The 13519-nt window shown below is 37.7% G+C and overlaps 1 protein-coding gene across 1 annotated transcript in view; it reads left to right on the top strand.

Annotated features, from left to right (window-relative positions):
- Positions 1-7315, top strand: part of ZFC3H1 (zinc finger C3H1-type containing) — a 46574-nt gene extending 39259 nt beyond the window's left edge. Inside the window, exons 28-35 of the mRNA XM_010958866.3 lie at positions 1416-1526; positions 1797-1901; positions 2269-2434; positions 3539-3639; positions 5192-5293; positions 5940-5979; positions 6244-6306; positions 6436-7315. Of these exons, the coding sequence (XP_010957168.1) occupies positions 1416-1526; positions 1797-1901; positions 2269-2434; positions 3539-3639; positions 5192-5293; positions 5940-5979; positions 6244-6306; positions 6436-6573 (826 nt within the window). The 3' untranslated portion in view covers positions 6574-7315. The remainder of the gene's footprint in view (positions 1-1415; positions 1527-1796; positions 1902-2268; positions 2435-3538; positions 3640-5191; positions 5294-5939; positions 5980-6243; positions 6307-6435) is intronic.
- The last annotated feature ends 6204 nt before the right edge of the window (positions 7316-13519 follow it).

The raw sequence follows: 13519 nt of genomic DNA on the forward strand, positions 1-13519 counted from the left end.
AGCGTTTTCATCATTGCCATGCTTACTGGTATTGATACAAATTTTTAAAATTTATGGAAGAGCCTAAGCTTATTAATAGGAGAAAGTCAATGCTCTTAATAGGTTCAAAAAATTTTTTTTAATTTCGTGAGAAGAAATTGTAAAGCAAAGTACTTAGAACTGTAATATTTAGAGTTGGATTCCATCATTTCCTATATATGGTTTAGTATAAGTTCTATATATCTGTATAATTATATATAGTATATATATAATTATATATATAAATTATATATATATGTATACATATTTATATGTAGAATTTAGTATACAGACAGAAAGAGCTAGATGGGATAATTTTAATGTGTTTCAAATCAATTTGAAGATTAGTGGATAGCCATAAAAGTTAACTTGGGGATCTCATTCACCTTACTGAAGTTAGCCTAGCCATAGTCTTAGATAGATTAAAGTTACCTCTTCTTCCTTACCTCAATTTTCAGTGGAGAGAGCCAGTATTCTTAGAAGTGAAGTGATTAGCTCATGGTAACGGAGCTAGGTGTGGCCAAGTCGGGGTGATAACCTGACTTCTAGCAGTTCCATTTCTCCCCTTTCTTATAGTCACTGTCCAGCCTCCCCTGCCCCTTTACAGCCTCTCCAATCCATTAAAACTTGGTCCCTTGAAATAATTCTTAAATCCAGTGCAAACAGTTAAACTAGATTGTCATTGCTGAGATCAATGTATTTCTTTAAAAACATCGTTCCTTAAGATGCAGGTAATGTTATACACAGATTCAGATATATCGGGGGGGAATCCTGAGTTAGTCAAAGTCAAATAAATATTTTTACTGATTGACTTCTTAGAGTCTTTAATATCCTAATCTTTTTTGTGGCTTTTTAAGAGGGGGCTGTAATTTGCAGATTTCTCATCTTATTTGATTATAGACCTCTTTTTGACAAGTGCCTTTTGGGTCAGTATGTTACAGAATGCACTTTAATATCATGTCTAAAATTAAACATACGGTGGTATGCGTGCGTATGTATGTGAGGGGGACTTGTTTTCAGGTACCAAGTTCTGTAACTCAGAATTTTTTTTTTTAACAAGAAAATACAGATTTTGTGGGAAAATTTTAGATACTTGGTAGTCTCATTTGTTCTTTTTTAAAATTGGGTTAAATTAGATGATTGTGGTGGTTTGTTTAATTTGGGGGATAAATTTTTTAAAATTCATTTTAGGAGAGGTTTTATTCATGTAGATATAGAATAGTAAATATGTAATGCTAGAGATGTGACCAAAGTGGTATGGTACACATGTAAAAATAAAGTCTCATTACCCAGTAAAATATTTCATGGAAATTTAAGTTGAAACTGAGGGTTTCAGCATTAGTAATTCATATGTGCATAGATACAGTTTCAAACAGTGTGATTTTTTTCTTTTCCAGATATCTCTTAAATATCCCAGGACCACTTGACATTCCAGCCCGTTTATGTAAAGGGAATTTTGATGATGAAACGTTTAACCACCAGGTTCCTTATTTGTGGCTGATTTACTGGTGAGACATTATCTACTGTGGAGAGAAATGTTGCCTACTAGGCTTGCCTTTGTTGTTACTGAATTACACTGTGTGAAAATTAACCTGATGTTAAAATCATTGAAGCAAAATTGAAGGGATGCTAAGGTTTGTATTATTGAAGAAAAAAGATCAAAAGAAGGATTCCATTGTAATAATATCTGTGATGTTTAAAGTAAACTCTTTCATTCCTTTACCTAATTGAATTGAGCTGTGGACATAAAATATGTTTTCCTTCGTTTTTTTAAACAGCCTTTGTCATCCTCTTCAGTCAAGTATTAAAGAGACAGTGGAGGCATACGAGGCAGCGTTAGGAGTGGCCATGAGATCTGACATAGTGCAGAAGATTTGGATGGAGTAAGTTCAGTCCCTCCCAGTAGGAATGGGATGTGGTCCTACTAAGCAGTGCTTTAGTAGGATATTTCTGAATCTCATCACTGCAAATTGTATTTGTTGAACTGTCATTTTCATCTAATTCCAATTATTTGTAATTTACTTCAGAATTTTTCTTCTCATGAATTATAAAGTGTGTTGTTTACATTTAAAAAAATTGGTAAAATGGTAAATTTTATGATAGGTATGTTTTACCATAATAAAAAAAAAAAGAAGAAAAAAAGAACGGGATTTGGAATAAGGGGATATGGTGGGGAAAGGGGTGGTCGGCTTTCTTGTTAGAGAATTACTGGCTTAATTATTCTAAATGATAATATTTTTCTTTTGACAGTTACCTCGTCTTTGCCAATAATAGAGCCGCTGGATCCAGAAACAAAGTCCAAGAATTCAAATTTTTTACTGATTTAGTGAATAGATGTTTGGTTACAGTCCCTGCCCGATACCCCATTCCTTTTAGCAGTGCTGATTACTGGTCCAACTATGAATTTCATAATAGGGTAAGAACTTAAAACTTTTTCTTTATGTATTTGTACAAAATGAGGGGACTTATATGATAGCAAAACTCCTGTTTAATACCAAGAGAGCTTTTCCTAGGACCACTTTACTAGCATTTGCTATTATTCTTGACCTTGTTTTCTGTCTCTTCAACATCTAGGAACAGAGCCCTTTAGGTTTCAGTTAAGATAAAATGTGACTATTGATTATGTTCTGTTTAAGAATATTTAACATTGGAGCACAAGTGAAGAGATGTTATGGTTTAATGCATATTAAAAAAGAAAGATCAAAAGAAGTAGTTGTAATGATAATGTTTTGCTTGAGTAATTGGAAATTTTACTAAATGAAAAATTCCTTCAAGATAAGTAAGAATGGGCTTACGTGTTATAGCTGTTCTTTATCAGTATTTTGTCGAGCAAATATAACTATACATAGGACATAAGAAAGCTGAAATCAGATGCTGTTTAGAATTTTTAAGAGTAGAATCTGAATGTTGATTTATTTATAAGGTCATCTTCTTACAGGCAATGAAGCAAAGGGTTTTTTTTAAATTGCTTTATTTTCAGAGACCCCTTTTCATTCAGTACAGTGGAGGCTGAAAGTTCCTGCAAAAGCTGGTGTAGACTAAAACGTCTCTGTTTTATTTATTTATTTTTTGGTGGGGCGGTTTTGTTGCTAATCGGGATAACCAATTATTATGCTTTGTACTTCTATGCCATTCTTTATCCCAGGATCTCAAACCACTTTGTGGACATTAAGCCATTTACACACGGGCATTCCATGAGCAAGATGTGGCAGGTATTCTTAGCCCTATGGCTTGCCCAGCTATACAGCGAGTAAAGGTAGCCTCAGGAATGACAACCCGGACTCCTGGCTTCTTGTCAGTGTTCTCAGTCCATGGCTCTCATCACTAGACCATATTTCCTAATTCATATTTGGAAAGTCACTAATAAAATTAATGGTAGGAATTGTAACTCACAGCATCATGCATTATTATAATTTGACATTCATGTCTTAAAGACCATTTTGTTTTTCTCATTAAAACACGTAGATAATTGGATTTCACATTTTGTTGCATTCTTTTTTCCCCCCCTCAACCTTTACAGGTTATTTTCTTTTATTTGAGCTGTGTTCCAAAGACCCAGCATTCCAAAACCTTGGAACGGTTTTGCTCAATTATGCCAACTAATTCTGGACTTGCACTGAGGTAAGAAATAATAAAATTCTTTTGGTTCTCAGCTCAGTAGAATAGGCTCTTCATATAAAATTATTCTTGAAAACTTGCTAAGAACATTCTGTTCTTCCACTGTTTCCTCACTGATATGGTACTAGTTTAATTTCAGAGTTGTTAAGTCATATGCAGTTATTCATGTAAAAATCTGGTCACGTTGGAAAACTGCAGATTGTAAGGGGGCTTATAATTCAAGTAAAGTTCGCCTGTGTCCCCTAAGCATACACTGTCTGTCCTTGGTGCTTGTATTATAAGCAGTAAGTGTATTTTACAGACGAATATTACGTAAGAGGTCTTTATTAGTGTTACAGAGAGAAGCAGCCACCTATATATATGTGTATTTTTTTTGGTTACTGTGACTTATTTTCATGTAGGTCAGTTATTCTCAAATATTAGCATGCATCAGATTCTCCTGGGATGCTCATTTCACATGCACGTTCCTGAGCTAGAACTCTCAAACCACATTTGAGAAACACTTGTCCATGGATTTCATACATTCAGTTAGAAGGAGATTTCTGAGCATTTCTTTGTAGTTTCTCAGCTCTGATAGAATAAAACCCATTTTAACCCTCAAGAATTTTGCTTTTTGATTCAGAAAGTTACCCTGCATGCTAATTAATGCTTTGGCTTCTTCTTGTGCAGCCATTTCCACTGCATCAGTTGTCTTAAGTTTCTAAGTTTGTTTTATGGGTTATAAGGTACCTAAAATATTTATCAAATATTCACTTGTATTTTTAAAATATTTACATTATACTTAGCATGCATTATGGGAAAATAGATAAGAAACTGAAAAAAACAATTAAAAGCCTAAGGCTGTGACAGAAATAGCCATAGCTTTTCATAATAAAACTTCTTAGTAAGCATGCTAGTCTGCCAAAGTCAATTACAGAAATTTGTGTTATAAAGCATCACCTTTGGTAAACATGTGGAATAGAAAAATGTGGTGATGTTTTGACTAGTTTCTATAATGATGGGCGTTTTGGAATATAAGTAGTTTAATTGTTGGTTTTGTTGGTAAAGCTCCCCTTTTGTGTTTTGATACTTCGGATTTCATTGTGGTCATCCTTCTCCTTTTCTTCAGAATAGAGAACTTAATTAGTTACTGTACTTAAAACATGTTAGCTCAGGAAACATTCACAAATAAGTATACTCTAAAAAAAAAAAAAAAAAGAAAAAGAAAAACACCAGGAATTTGCATTAATACATCAATTCATTGTTTTAGAAAATTTGGGAAGATGAAACATGTAGAATATAATTTGGAGAGGATGCTTTAGTATCCTGTAGGAATATGTGGGCCTTATTTTAATTTGTTGAAGATGGCATGGGTCTTGACTAGGCCTTTTGCTAGTCTGCGTATTTCTTTCCCAGGGTGATTTTTGTAAGAGGCATTGTCAAATACTTGCTGAATGGCCTTGATGTAATTTAACTGACCAGAAACTGTGCCTCGTCTGACACTAGCTCTTAGAGCAGACTTGGGGTTCCCTACACTTGCAGTGCTTTTGCTCATTTCCCTGAATGTACTTTACAGGCTGCTTCAACACGAATGGGAAGAAAGCAATGTTCAGATTCTGAAACTTCAAGCCAAGATGTTTACATATAATATCCCAACATGCCTGGCCACCTGGAAAATGTAATGCAACAATCCTGTACATGTTTTTATAGCTATTGCTTTATTTATAAGGTTTGCTCCAGACAGGTAAATCTGAAATGACATCTTTTTTTTTTTTTTTCCCCCAACCTGGACAGATCTCTACTCTCGTTTAGATTTTTTTTTTCTTTTTGGGCACCTGCTGAGGTTTTATACTGAATGTGAGGGAGTGATCGCTAACGATTGCTTCTAGAAGCCGAATGAACAGAAATTCAGTTTTCCTTGAAGGAGAACATTGAGATAACGTGATGTTATCAAACAAACAAATCTGTTGCACACATTTTAAGACCATCTCTTTTGAAATGCAGGGTTTCGCCCTGTTATAATCTAATGTCTTCTTTCTTTTAAAGGTGTTAGTGCCAAATATTTTTTACTAGTAATTATGTATATTTTTCATGAACGTTATTTATGTTCAAAACATGGTCTTCTTTATTATTGTAAAGTTGATAAAAATTGTTGAATTTTTCTTTTCACTATAGGTTACCCTCCTTGGAAGTTTAGCCTGTTACTTTCAGGAAGTTTTGTACTCAAATTCCCACAGTCAGTATTCTGCCAGTGGTAGTATCTCATTTTGTTAGAAGATATATAAATTTTTCTTTCCCTTTTCTATATTCCTTTTTTTTCTTAGAGCCATTGCTGCTGAGATTGTTCTAAAGGGACAAAGAGAGGTAAGCCATGATTGACTTATCAGATGGGCCCCCTCCCTTTTAAAAATAGTTATTCTGCCCTTTTTTTGGACTTCTCAGTTTAAAAGGGTTAAAGCATAGACGTTAACATTTTAAGGACTCTAAATGTTAGGGAACTCTCAAACCTAACATAACCATTTTGTTTTAAATGTTACTGTATTATGAAGTACGATTCAAATGGTTAGGATTATGAAGGTGTTTTTCATCATGTTTCCTGATGGAATTGTGTGTGTATCTATCTTATAGGTCCACCGTTTATATCAGAGAGCCTTACAGAAGTTACCTCTTTGTGCATCACTGTGGAAAGATGTAATGCGTTTTATCTTTTATTTCATCTTGAAGTTTTCCTATAAATTTTCTGCATGTGCCATATCCATTGATGTGGTAATGCTCAAAATCTAGCTTAGTCTTACTTCTATGCTTCCCTGTCTTTTACAGCAACTCTTGTTTGAAGCATCAGAAGGAGGTAAAACTGATAACCTGAGAAAACTAGTTTCCAAGTGCCAAGAGATTGGAGTCAGCCTAAATGAGCTCTTAAATTTAAACAGTTACAAAACAGAAAGCAAGAATCACTGAACACTGGGTGCAGTCAGTTCTAAGTCCTTATAATAATTGCCAAAATTATTTGAATGATTCTTCGAGATTAGGCTGGTCCCTGGCTAAGGTCTGTGTAAGGCAGACAAGCATTACTGATCATATCAAGGCCCCCACGATATCCTGTCCTCAAAACCGGAAGCAATGAACATGACCCTCTTCGGTTGGATAAATGAACTTCCTGTCTGGCCTGCTTCTGGGCCCTGCCAGATTCTCATAACATCATGTACGTAAGTATAGTTCCTCAAAGTGACTGACATTTATTTTCATTCTGCTTTGTTTTTGTTTTCATTTTTTACTTCCCCCCCCTCCTTTACGTTGTGCTATACCTGCCTCACTTGACACTCTCTGATGCCTGAGAGGTTCTTGTTTGGATTTAATTTCCAGGGCTGTGTTTACAGTAAAAAGCCGGCAGTCCCTTTTAGTTTTCCCCTCTTTAAACCTTTTGAGATTCTTCATTTCAGGATTTAAAACTTAAGCAGTCCATCTTAAGGAAAGTGTAACTGCCATGGCCACAAGTCTGCTAGTTGCACTTGAATGCTCTAACAGGGTTGTTTATTGCCCTTCCTACGTTCTGGACTCCTTGCCGAGACTGTTTAACCTGAAGATTAAAGAAACTATTGCAAATGCCAGTGCATCAGAACCTAAGAGTGGTCAAATATTATGTGCAATTTTTTTGTAAAGAAATTTTAATTTATAATAAAGTTTAACAGTTTAAAGAACAGTTAATATTTGAACGGCTTTGTATTGCAATACTACTTTGTAGTATTAAAATTGTTTATAAAAAATATTTTTAATATAAGTTAACTTTTTGAAAAACGTTGCTGTCTTTATTCACTTTTCCCATTCCGGTGGGAAAGGGTTGAAGTTGGAGACAGGGATATTCACTACAACTGTGTCAGTGCTTTCCACCTTAAACCTGCTTTCCCGTAAAAACATTCCAGCCACTTTTAAAATTCATGAGAAGATGGGTCCTTTTCTATTTTGAGGACAATAAACCAAATAGGTTTGCACTACCATTAAATTCACCGTCCTCGAGACCACAGTGTTTAGAAAGTATCTTCAACTATAGTTTGAATGATTTGCTTAGTGACGTGCTGTCTTACGTCGCATATCAGTAGGATCAGATGTAAAGCCGACCTTGCTTTTGTTTTAGTTTGGTTGGTTTTGAGTCTATAGTGGGTTGTTTGCACCTGGTAGAAAAATTGTTAAGGACACACATACACTGCCCCAAACTGGTCTTACAGCTACAAGGCAATCTAATTGTTGGGGGCCAAGCAACAGCCCTGTGAAATACTAGGCAAATTTGTACATCTGTACATTTTTATAATGCTTAGTCAAAATAAAACCATGTTTTGAGACTCTGCTAATGTGTCTACCAGACAGTGCGTATTTGGCTAGTAAGTGCTGTTTGGTGAGGTCAGGAACAGAACCTGTTTGTCTGGTGTCTTTCATTAAACCACAAAGAAGCTAAGTGGTTTTTCTCTAAAACTAAAGAAATTTGGGTGGAAGATAGTAATCCCAGAAGGGTGTTCCTCCATCATATGCATTTAACTGTTTAACCTTGAAAGCTGCTCTGATTATTTGAAAACCTGTTAGGTGCTTGGAACACTGTTTCCAATCTGTCCCCCCATAGTGTAACAGTACTGATGTTAATTGAAATGTCTCAATAGTTTTTTTTGGAGACAGTGCTAAGTTTTGAACTTTTGTGTAGCCTAAAACCTACCATTTGTTGCATGAACAATTCCATCAGCAGTAACGTTTGCCTCTTTAAAGAGAAAGAATAGTTCGCATTGGTGCGTGCGGCTGCAAGGTCCCGCCACGCAGGCTGCGCCAGCCCCAGGGGTCCTAGTTCACATGTTCACAGTGGCGCAGGCAGGGGCTTAGCATGCATGTCAAGCAGCTGTTTCCTTTTTGATCAGTGGCCATGTTGCTAATTAAAATCATGACGCTATCCTATAGAAATTATTTTGCCTTAAAGATGTCACCCTTTCTTCCTTTCATTTTACAAATCTACTTGAACCTCCACAAAAAAATTTAGCAAAGCCTGCTAACGAATGAGGTATAAGTTACTGTCATCCTTCCATATTCAGTTTTACTTGTTTTTTTTAATGAAGTGCTTTCAACAAGAATTAGAATATTAAACAAAACTTGGGGTTAAAGTTGAAGAGTTACTGTAGTAACATGAATATAATATTTGATATACTCTATGACTGAAGTCTTTCTTTGGGCAAAGAAATGTTACACAGTGAGAAAAGATTAGTCATTGCGAACTGTAGTCCCTTGCACCCCGCAGCTCCTGTCAGGGGGAGAAACACAAAAGAGGCATTTTAGCCTGGGGTTTTATCTCTGATAAAGGAAGTGGTGTGGCAGATTGCGGTGTATTTTTATGTGTTTTTCTCCATTTTAGAGAACAGCCTAATATTTTTATTTGCCTTTTAACGGAAAGTGGACCTTGTAACATTGTTGTCACTGGATTATCTAAGGCGGTTTGCTTTCAATTAAAGGGCATATAAACCTACATCATAAAGCAAGCAAGAATCTCCAGGTGCAACATCTAAGAGCTATAGGCACTGAGCAGACAAGCAAAAGGCGATTAAGACTGACAACAATGCAGAGGGACTTTATTGAAGAGTGTAGTTCAAATATTTATTTTTCAAGGTTGTTGAAAAAGTAGGAACATGTGGCTATAATACAAAACAGGGCCAATATTCTTGCTTAAAGCTGTCATGTGTTCACAGATAAGTCATAATTTCCTTAAGTCTGCTTTCATATCCCTGTGTTAACATCAGTGCAAGGGAAGGATGGGAAATTATAAGTTTAGTGACCTTGCAGGTTTGGGCATTACTGTTGCTTCCTCAGTACAAAGAACAGTAATTATACAGAGTATTTTGGAACAAGAGCTGTTCAAGAAGAGGCAGGCTTCTCTCAGGAGCGTTTTTTATATTCTTTTTTGGCCTTCATAGTTGGTTCTGTATCTTTATCTTTCCAAGCTGTGGAACTTCTTAATGTAGGTGCTAGAGCTGAGATGAAAAAAGGGTTTTTTCTTTATTTTTTTAAGGCTCTATTTCATAGACCACCCCAGATCGCCTGACTTGCTGCAGGTTTCTTCAGTTGTGTGCTCACTGTTCCAGGGGCCAGTGAGCAAGCCACCAAAGGATGTGCGACCCTACCTACTTTCATCCCCTCCTCTCGCCACTGCTCACACAGCCTTCCTCAGTAGTAGCTGTGTGGGCCTGTCTTTCATAGATGGTAAAATGGATATCGAATTTGTCTCCACTTTTTGTTTAGTGACCTTCACAAGAGGGACCCAACATGTTTTCAGAGGCCCCACCGTGGAGAGTCAGGTGGGTTTTCTCTCCAGAGTCCATTTGAGGACTGTGCTAGCCACACTCAAAACAAGGATGAGTAAAGAGGTCCCCTTGATTAACAGAACAGAAGAGTGTCTGCCAAGGAAGCATCCCCGAAGAGGCTGCAGACGTGGGTTGGAGGTTGGGAGAGTCTTCCTGGATGGAAGTGGTTTATTGGTGAGGTCATAAAATAGGAGGAGGGAAAACTGAGGCCGGGAATACTATTTTCAGAAGCTATGTGGCACGTAACACCTGGATATTGTAGAAGAGTTTGCACTGTTCAGAAACTGGTACATTTTTTTAAACTCCCTAAAAAGCTGCTTTGGCTTCGTGCTAATCCACACACAACCGACCATCTGTTAGACGTGGAAACCCCACAGCAGACCCCAGTGCAGAGAAGGCCAGATGAGCATGACTGAGCGGGAGTCAGTCTTGCCAGGCCCAGACTAAGCAGCCTTGACATAGAGGGTCAGGTCTGAGTTACAACTGCTGCTATTAGTTTTTTTTTTTTAACCTAACTTTGGATAATACATGAACAAAGCTCTACTTTCAGCATTTGCCAGTGTCTACAACTTGGAGACCCCTGTTTCATTCCCACCAAAGGCTACAAAGTATATTCCATGACTCTGTTACGAAGCATGGTTATTTTTCTATTTATATGGAAGAACCACCTGGAGATGGCCCAGTCTTCAGTGCTTTAACCTGATTTTTCCAAATGACATATTTTAGCCCAATACCAGAAATGTTTCAGTCAACATGGAATTCAGTAATGGCAGAAATAAAATAGTTCAGTTGGGGAGCAAAGAATTTTACAAGGGTATAGAAAGAATATGTGCTTCCCGGTTTCATCAAGAAAGCAGAAAATCCTAAATGTTGGAGGCCAATTCGATTGGTCTTAAGTGATGTGACTTACTTTGTGGCGAGTGCTGGTGGGTCTGAATTTTTTCCCCCAGTTTAAAGACACAGCTTATTGCCTAGAATGCAGTGAATAGAATGTTAAAAATATGTGAATCAATTGTATCACAAATGCCATTGGATAATGAATGTTTTGCTTTTATGCAAGGCTGTTCAGTAAATTTTGGAGGCTACCCAGAACAGAAACAAATATGACTCTTCAAGGCCATCTTCATTGAATTAAGTAAAAGCCTGAATCCAAACATGAAAACTATTTGCACAGCTGTTCTAAGAGAGAATGTGCAGCATTTGCGCTTTACTTGGTAATTTGAAAGCTTCAAGATCGATTATCAATTCAGCCAAAATCAAAGGTGGGTTTACCATATTGTTTAGTCGATCAAGCAAATTAAATCTTGCAAATGTTCGTACCTAGTGACGTCAGCCTTGTGAAAGAGAATGATCACCAACAGCCTAAGGGAGCCGGACCAATTAGGAAGGGTGGTGGAGGAGCTGGTGAGCTGTGTGCATTAATGGAGATAATCAGGACATCTACCGCCAAGGCCAAAACAAACACTCAGCTTGGCACATCATAAAGTCAATCGTGAGACTGCCTGTGGATGTATTTGGCCCTTTATGCTGGTTGAAATGGAGCTACAAAGGAATGGTTTCAGCAAACAGGAGTGTGAGCCAATGTGAGAAATGAAAAAAGCCACGTATCTAAAAGATCTGGATATTAGATCGAGCTCCACCACTAGCTGTGTAATCATGACAGGCCATTTCATTGCTCCCTGTCTCTGCTTCCACATAAATAAAACAGGGAAATATCTGTGCTTACTCAGGGGTGTTGAGAGATCATATAATAGAATTTATCTTAGAAAAAATAAGAGCGATGTTTTGAGTTTGGGGTCGTTTTCCAAAATTTTGAGGGCAAAGAGATGCTAAAAAAATAACAGTTTGCTTTTTCAGACATAAATTCATTACCATCAGTTGGAGCATATGGCCCTACATACTCCAGCGTGATTTATTTGCTCTCTCTAAAAAACACAACAGAGGTCACTGCTGTCAGAATTCAGTGGCTCATTCCTGGTGTTATTGCCCAAAATAACAGGTGAGACTATCCATTAGCAGATGGTCTGACTTTAGGTTACGTCAAAGGGGTCAATATGATGATTCTATTTTCAATTCTGAGGATTCTCAGCGTGTTGGCTGGGTTCTATTTTTTTGTTTGTTTCTTTGTGGTGTAATGGAGGATGAAGACTAGTCCTTAACTCAGGACTTGATTTTCACTTGTTGATGGGTCTAGAAAGAGCATTCCTTGCTAGTTAAAAGTGCAGAGTAGCCAGTAATCCAAGCCACTTTCCACACTTTTTATTGGAATTGCTTATGAAGGGCATGGCAGTATTGACCAATTTAAGCTTGCAGGCAGGAGTAATAAAATGACCTAATGGGGCACGAGAACTTGCATAAAGTTTGCACTACCCCCGAGCTGGAAGAGAACCTTCCAGGAACATATTTTTAAGAGAAGAGAATTGCCTTTAATTTTTTCTTCCTTTTCAACTATGATTTTACTTTTTACTGTAATGAAGCCAAAACTGGCGGAAGTTCTGGTCCCAGTGATGGGAAGAGAGAAAAAAAAAAAATCACAGAGCGTCGAGCAGGAGGTAATTGGTAGCATCACTTTTGGTGACTGATTAGTGCAGTACTGAATAAAAGCTGACCTAGTGTGGGGCAGAGGGGGGAGAGTCTGAGTCAAAATAGCCAAGAGGAAAGAGTAAAATCCAGGGCTTCAAGTGTATTGTAAATGAGCCTCCTGTGTTAGGACTGACAGAAACAAAAATAGCGGTGACTTCAGACGGCTTCTCTCCTTAGTGAAAATCCAGGCAGCTTCCATCCTGTTGCTCTGTCCTGTGCGATCTGCATTCGCACGAGAGCTGCCCCGCGTGGTTCTGCCATTCCGGCCCTGTGCGTGGCCAGAAGGCTGAAGCACGGGCTGAAATTAAGCCCATGATCAGCTTATCAGGTGTCCTGGAGCACTGGTTGATTCAGTCTGGAGGAAGGAGGGCCTTTTTCTAATTTACACAAAGAGACCACCTGGATCCAAAGTTGCATAGAGAGGGTGGGCCTTTTTCCAAATTGCACGCAGCCGTCTGTGGGTGGTGGGCCTGACGGTTCAAAATGGCTTTCCCAGTCCTAGGCCTTTTGTCCACATTCCATTTAGCAGGAAGGAAAAACAAGGAGAAAGACAAACCTCCTCTCTCAAAAGAGTACTTCCTAGCAGCTGACTATGACGATGGTTGTTTTTGTCCCATTCTTCAGAGATTTGGCCACTGCAAGGGAGGCTGAGGAATGTAGCTGTTATTTGGGTGGCTATGTAGACAGCAAAAATTCAAGGAGGTAGGACGGAATACAAATTTGGGGACAGCTAAACATCTCTGCCGCACCACCATCAACTACAGTAAACCGACTATAGGATGAGGTTAATGGTTTGAACCTTGTTTGTTAATCTCTAAATAAAAGTTTTTAATGGTGAACCACTTAAATTCCTTCCAGTTTTATAGTCCCACTATATAAGCCTTCAGTTTGGAATAGGAAAGCGGAAGGCACATTTCCCAGACTTAGCTTGTTGAAGTAGTTTCAGGATGAGCATTTAATAAGAACCAACACTCGAAGCCTCAGCCTGTATC

The sequence above is a fragment of the Camelus bactrianus genome, chromosome 12 (genome assembly GCF_048773025.1).
Source record: "Camelus bactrianus isolate YW-2024 breed Bactrian camel chromosome 12, ASM4877302v1, whole genome shotgun sequence".
Lineage (NCBI taxonomy): Eukaryota > Metazoa > Chordata > Mammalia > Artiodactyla > Camelidae > Camelus > Camelus bactrianus.